At 39.4% G+C, this 7,312-nt stretch overlaps 1 protein-coding gene across 1 annotated transcript in view; it reads left to right on the top strand.

The window, feature by feature from the left end:
• MRPL48 (mitochondrial ribosomal protein L48) overlaps positions 1-7,312 on the top strand; it is a 50,334-nt gene that overhangs the window by 9,386 nt on the left and 33,636 nt on the right. Inside the window, exon 2 of the mRNA XM_045293228.1 lies at positions 523-575. Within this exon, the coding sequence (XP_045149163.1) occupies positions 523-575 (53 nt within the window). The remainder of the gene's footprint in view (positions 1-522; positions 576-7,312) is intronic.

The following is a 7,312-nucleotide window of genomic DNA, read 5'->3' as shown; positions in this document are numbered from 1 at the left end:
GGGGGGGGGGCTTAGGGGAAAGTTGCCACTGTTCAGGCCTCCTCTCATTGTTTATCAGTATATCACTGAGACAGTGTGCTGTAACAGAGGCAGAGTCCTATATTCCAAGTAATAATTTCTTGGAATATAATCTCTCTTGACCTTTGTTGCTTTACCTGAAAATTTCCTTGGGGTATTGTTTTGAGATGTAAAGAGGATTTAAGAAAGTCCCTTGCATTATGCTATATGCTAGATACATAATAATTGTCGATGGATATTAGAAAAAAATAGATCAAGTTGGGTAACGGTAACAAAAAGCAGGGGCTTCTGTTTCTAAGCATTTTCTGTGGGGATGGAATAAGAAAGATGAGGACGCTGACCTGCCTGCATGTTCGATGTTGACTCTAGGACACCTTTTTTGCTAGACAAGAACCCTTGAATCCTTTTGGATTGTATATTCTGAATTTCTAGACTTCATTGAGAAGAGGTGCATGGAAGCTTATGGATGTTTAAGATTGTCCTAACATGTCTGTTTGGCTGTAGGTGCTGTTCCTGAGGAATGATCCCATTTTCAAACAAGCCATTCCCCTCTTCAGGTAAGGATAACAATTAATAAATAGAACTAACATCTGTATTCTTTTTCATAGTTGACACAGAAGTTTTCATTCATCATTTGCATGTCTCGTAAGCACCTCAAGCCTAACTGCATTGACATCTTACTCCTTTTGCATTTTTTTGTAAATGGCAGCACCATTCGTGGAGGTGCTCACAACAAAATTCCTGGTGTTCTCGCCACTGCTCTTTCTCTCTGCATGAAATTCTTTGTAAAAAAATGTTTATATTTTGATGTTACTGAAAATACACACAGCAAACATTTATCAATCCAACAATTTCAGCATGTACCAGCTAGTGATACAGAGTGCATTCCTTGAATTGTACAACCTTCTTTACCCTCTTTTTCTAGTTGTTCCTCCATTGACATAAATAAGTATACTGCCTCTCTCTTAAGTTCCTATCTAATCTTTCAAGTTGTTTTTGTCGCTTTGATACCACATAGATCATTCATAAAAAGCATAAAGCAAGTTAGATTTTTTGTACTAGTAAGCTGAACAATTGTTTTGGTGTTTTTGCTTTCTTAAAAAAACAAAGAGTTTAAATAGACTGTTTTTGTTAGGTGCCATCGAATCCGCTCCGACCCATAGGGACCCTGTGCACAATAGAACTAAACACTACACGTTCCTATGCCCTCCTCACATTGTTCCCATGCCGCGCCCATCGTTGCAGCCACTGTCTCGATCCATCTCATTGAGGGCCTTCCTCTTTTTCGCTGCCCCTCCATTTTACCAACCATGATATCCTTCTCTAGGGACTGGTCTCTCCTGACAGTATGTCAAAATTATGTAAAACTGTGTTAGCATCCTTGCCTCTAAGCCAGATTCTGGCTGTACTTCTTCCAAAATAGACCGATTTGTCTTTTTAGCAGTCCAGTCCAGGGACCTTTGAATAGTCTTTGCTAGCACCACAATTCAAATGCATCGATTCTTATTCAGGCTTCCTTATTCAGTGTCCAACTTTCACATGCATATGAGATGATTGAAAATACTATGGCTTAGAGCTGATATCAAGGGCTCAAGTAGAAAGAAAATGCTTTGAAAATGATGATGGCAGCAGACGTACAAATGTGCTTGACACAATGAATGAATGTATGGATTGTGCTAAGAGATGTAAGAGCCCCACCCCAAACATAAATAAATAATTAAATAAAAAGCTCCAGGAAAAAAAAAGAAAAGAAAGGAAGGAAATACTATGGCTTGAGTCCAGGTGCACATTAGTCCTCAAAGTAACAGCCTTGCTTTTTATTTATTTATTTATTTATTTATTTTTTAAATTTGTTTTTTAATTTTTTAATTTTTATATATATGTTTTTTAACATTTTATTAGGGGCTCATACAACTGTTATCCCAATCCATACACACAGCCTTGCTTTTTAATACTTTAGAATCTTGTGCAACAGATTTATTCAGTGCATGACTGCTGCTTTCATGACCATTGACTGTGGATTTAAGCAAGACAAAATCCTTGACAATCTTTTCTCCATTTATCACGATGGCACCTCTTGGTCCAGTGTGAGGATTTTGGTCTTATTTACCTTGAGCTGTAATCATACCGAAGGCTGCAGTCCTTGAACTTCATCAGCAAGTGCTTCATGTCCTCCTCACTGTCAGCAAGCACGGTTGTGCCATCTACACACTGCAGGTTGTTTATAAGCCTTCCTACAATCCTGATACAACATTCTTTTTCATATTGGCTTTAAAGTTACTTTAAGAGACATTTTTATTTTAAAGTTTAACTTTTTCTCATATTAGCAGGAGTTCCTCCAGCTTTCATGGTTGCAGAAAGCTTTGACTCTGAGAATTTGAAATTTTATTCTGTATTTCCCTCTTCTGATCAGGAGCATAGTCTTCAGTAATGGTAGCCAGGTACCGTCTAGGTCTGGTCTCATAGCAAAAGAGGTCCTGGTTCATGGAGCCAATTAGCTACATATTACATTTCCTGCTCCTGTTCCCGACTCCCCTTCTTTTTCTGATGCTACAGGCAAATAGAGATCAATAATTGTGCCTTGGATAGTCATTTGCAAGCTTTTAAGATCTCAAGTACTTTTTAACAAGCAAGGAAGTAGAACAGAGCACTAAACATGTTATTAGACCATTTGACAGGGAGGTGCCATGAAACCATGACCCTGAACATCCCTACAAAGGAACCAAATCCAATTAAGTGTTTACTTATACATAAGCAGGGTCAGCAGCTACTCTCTTTTGTTGTTACTGTAAATGTATGTCTCCCAACGTTTGCAAGTTCAGCTTTTTGTAGGTGTATACCTTATTGACAGCAATTATAATAATTGACTGTGCAACCCTACCCTTAGTGCTATCTCCATCATTGTTAAGTCCCTCTTCCTCCTCTGTCCTGCCCCTGCTAACCACTAGTACGTTTCCTTCTCTATACATTTGCCTTTTTTTGTCTTTTTATATAAGGGTAATTATATTTGTCCTTTTGTGATTGACTAATTTCACTCAATAGATTGCCTTTCAACTGCAGCCGGACTGTGGCATGTACGAAGACCTCATTTCTCTTCCTGACTGAGTAGTATTCCATTGTAGATATGTATCACATTTCGTTTATCCACTCATGAATTGATGGCCTTTTAGGTTGATTCTACCTATTGGCTATTGTGACTAGCACTGCAATGAACATTCGTGTGTAAATCTCTGTCTGAGGCTCTGCTTTTGAGTCTTTTGGGCATATATAGCTAGAAGTGGATTTGTAGGGTCATATGGACCAGGCAGTGTTTTGCTCTGTTGTACAAAGGGTCGCTTTGAGTTGGGACCAACTTGATAGTATCTAATAACAACTACATGGTAATTCTATTTTGGAAATGCCACACTGTTTTGCACAATGGTTATACCATGACCTTATCATTGTTCCGTTTAAAACGGGGCAGGATTTTCTTACTACCTATGAAGACTTAAACTCTAGCAGAATGTATAGGGATTTTTATAACGTGTCCCCAATAACTCCACCTTTCTTTCTTACCTCTTCTTTGGAGTATAAGTTTCAGTTATATCCACCTGCTTGCTGTTCCCCTAGCACTTCATATTCAGAGCTTTGCCTAAAGTGCCTTTCCTCCAGTGTTAAATACTGGGCACAGTGCCTAATTTTTTTTTTAAAGACCTTTTTCAAACAGGTCTGATAGGTGACCACACTTTCCTTTGTGTTATTCCTTATCTTGTATATGTTTCTGTCTTCAGTGCTATATTATAGCTCAGTTCTGTTTATATAATTGAGGGTAAGTCTTGCTTCGAATTCATAGAAGCAAACTATAAAATTCATAAACAAAACTGTAAAAATGTGAAGCTGTTTTGTTTCCTGACATAATCTCCACTAAGTCTGTATACTTCTAAAGATGTTGTTTCCATCTCTCCAACTCAGCCCCAAAGAGTTGTGCAATCTTTGATCTACACCACGTCAAAACAGTAGTTTTGACATCTCAAGGGACCCAAATCATGCTCTTTTTATATGTTCTTTGAGTTTGGGAAAACCAAAAGAAGTCTGGAGGGCCAAGATTAGGGTGGTAGGGTAAGTACAGTAAGTTTTCTCAAGGAAATCTTGTGGGACAGTTCTTGCTACCCTCAAAGAATGTGCAAGGACATTGTGGTGGTGGGAAAAATCTCCACAGTGTAACTTTTCTGGCCTTCTTCTCATTAATGAAGTTTTGCATGTTCTTAAAACATCTAGTAAATCCTCATGATCATTCTGTACCCTTTGAGAAAATTTATCAAGATTGCCACCTTATCATCTCTCAAAACAATTGCCATCACCTTCTGAGTTGACCTCTCTGCCTTGAATTTAACTGGTCCAGCAGATCCCCTAGGAAGCCACTGTTTTGATTGGCCTCTCCATTTAAAAAAAAATTATTTTATTGGGGGCTCGTACAATTCTTATCACAGTCCATACATACATCCATTTTGTCAAGCACATATGTACATTTGTTGCCCTCATCATTCTCAAAACATTTGCCTTCTACTTTAGCCCTTAATATCAGTTGCTCATTTTCCCCCTCCCCCCCTCCCCCATGAACCCTTTATAATTCATAAATTATAGTTTTATCATAAGTTACACTGTCCGACGTCTCCCTCCACCCTCTTCTCTGCTGTCCATCCCCCAGGGAGGAGGCTATACTTAGATTTCCCCCCTTCTACCTCACATTTCCCTTCACCCTCCAGGCATTGCCCCTCTCACCACTGGTCCTGAAGGAGTCATCTATCCTGGATTCCCTGTGTTTCCAGTTGCTATCTGTACAATGTACATCTCTGGTCTAGCCAGATTTGCAAGGCAGAATTGGGATCATGATAGTGGGGGGCGGGGGGAAGCATTTAAGAACTAGAGGAAAGTTATATGTTTCATCGTTGCTACCCTGGCCCCTCCATTTTTAAACAGTTTTATTGACATATAATTCACATCTCATACAATTCAGTGGTTTACTCATATTAGAGAGTTGTGTAACTTTTACTTACCATCATCAATTCTAGAACATCTTCTTTCTTGTATTCATTATTAGTTCCCCATTGCCTTCCAAATTCCCCTGCCATAACCCTAAGAAACTATTGATCTAGTTACTGCCTCAATAGATTTACCTGTCCTGAATTTCATATACAGAAAAACATACAAAACAAAAGCAAAAACTCCCAACAACAATAACAAAATAAAAGTGAAAAACCTCAATCAAAAAGCAGAAAATATTAAAAACTAGAACAAACTTTTTAAAAATTTTTTTAAGGAGAACAAGTGATAAGGTGTTAAATTTTAACTGACCTATAAGGGGCTACCCCCTCAAAAACTGGAAAAAAGTTCAGGTGGGTAGAACTTTCATAGTACATATTTTCCCCTGCTAGGCAAGCATTGAGCAACTCGCTCCAAGTTAGTGCACCCAGTGGTGTCGCCTGGGAAGGTTCTCTCTGGTCACCATGAATTTTTTCATAAAAGCAGTTTCACTCAAACCTTGTTTTGTGTGATGTCTAAGAGAACAGCATGCAGCTGTGAGATTTTGTTTCCTGCTCATGAAAAATGCCCCAGAAACTGTTATGATGTTGAACACAGCTCACAAGGACAGCTCTATGGGAAAAACTCAAGTGTACAAGCGGTTTTCTCATTTCCAAAAAAGGTGAAATGTTGAATGATGTGTGAATGATAAACCTTGTTTTGGATGTCCTTCATCTGCCTGAATGGACTAAAATGTCAACTCATGGTGCATTTGGAGTTCATTCCACCACCAGATCAGACTGTTTATCAAGCTTTCTATGTAGAGGTTCTGAGAAGATGGTGTAACAGTGTGTGACAAAAAAGAACAGATTTGTGGCAGACGGGACTGGTTTTGCCACCCTGACAATGCACCTGCTCATTCAGCCATCTCTGTGCACCAGTTTTTGGCAAAAAAACAGCATGCCTCTCTTGCCCCATGCACCTGACTCACCTGATCGCACTCGGTGACTTCTTTTTGTTTCCATGAATGAAGAGGGACATGAGTGGACAGTGATTTGATGACATAGAAGAGGTGAAGGAAAAAACTAGGGAGATGCTGTCTGCCATCCAAATAGATAAGTCTGAAAAATGTTTCCAAGAATGGAATCACAGATTTGACAAATGTATTAAGTGTAATGGAGAGTGTTTTGAAGGTGATAAGGTTGTTTTGTAAAAAAATTTACATAGCTTTGAAAAAAAAGTCCAGTATTAATGCACTTTCCAGTGCATTCTGGGAGGATTGCTATTCACATCTCTGGCCTGTGGTCAGAGGAGCTTCACCGTGTGGAAACTGCAAGTGACTGTTGGGCTTTCACTGTCACCCACGGCCTTCTGCAAACCACCCATTCAGAATTTAAGCTCTTTTCATTGGCCTGTTATTGAAGGTACCTTAATGAGACTTAGGGAAGGGCATTATTGAGAGAACTTATCTGCAACCATCCACTGATTGCAGAGTGATGTTTAAACACACTTTATGTGGAATAAACCTATGCATGTATTCACTGGTATCCTAGTACCAATAATCATCCACTAGTTTTCATCCACATTGACTATCTGTAGGTTTTAAAAGTGGTCACAGAAAGGTAGGTAACCGATGTATAGAGCTTGTTTGATGAATCTTCATCCTCATTATATTTCCTGAACAACCATACCAGATACGTATGGGATGTTCCTGATTCCTTTGTCCCACACAGCTGTGTTGAGCCTGGTGTCCATTCATACATCTTGTGTTCCCATCTCTTTGAGTGCCTGAGGGGCACGCTTCTTGAAGGCTATTCCATGGATGTGCTTGTGACTGTTGATGTACACCAGAGAGTACATCTCACTGACAGCCAAATGTCCCCTCTTCACACTGTCCTGCTTTGTGGGACCCATAATGCCAGGGCCAGGCTGGAAAGGAAGAGCCATAACAATACTTTTTTACTTACCCTCATATATTGTCCAGCTAGTCCATGGATAAAAGCATCTTTCTTACCTTTTATTCCTTATGATCTGGCACATTAAAAGTAAACACATCCACCCTGTGGGGAACAGAAGGATTTCTCCCAAGTTGTCTCCCCAAAATATATGCCAGATTTAGCTTGAGAATAACTATACACTTGGAGGTCATCAAGAGTGGAGTGGGAGTCATTCTCACTGAGAGTTAAAAGCTGTCTAGATCAAGCAGACACCACTGTTTATCCCACAACAAATAGGGCCCACTCCCTTCTGATAAGGATAGTAGTTGTCTGTTTACTTGGAGATACCAGAGAGG

This window comes from Echinops telfairi, unplaced genomic scaffold (genome assembly GCF_000313985.2).
Source record: "Echinops telfairi isolate 266 unplaced genomic scaffold, ASM31398v2 ScPeMD7_1713;HRSCAF=2227, whole genome shotgun sequence".
In the NCBI taxonomy this organism is placed as follows: domain Eukaryota; kingdom Metazoa; phylum Chordata; class Mammalia; order Afrosoricida; family Tenrecidae; genus Echinops; species Echinops telfairi.
Note: the sequence above shows the minus strand (reverse complement) of the source record. Positions and strands in the feature narration are given on the sequence as shown.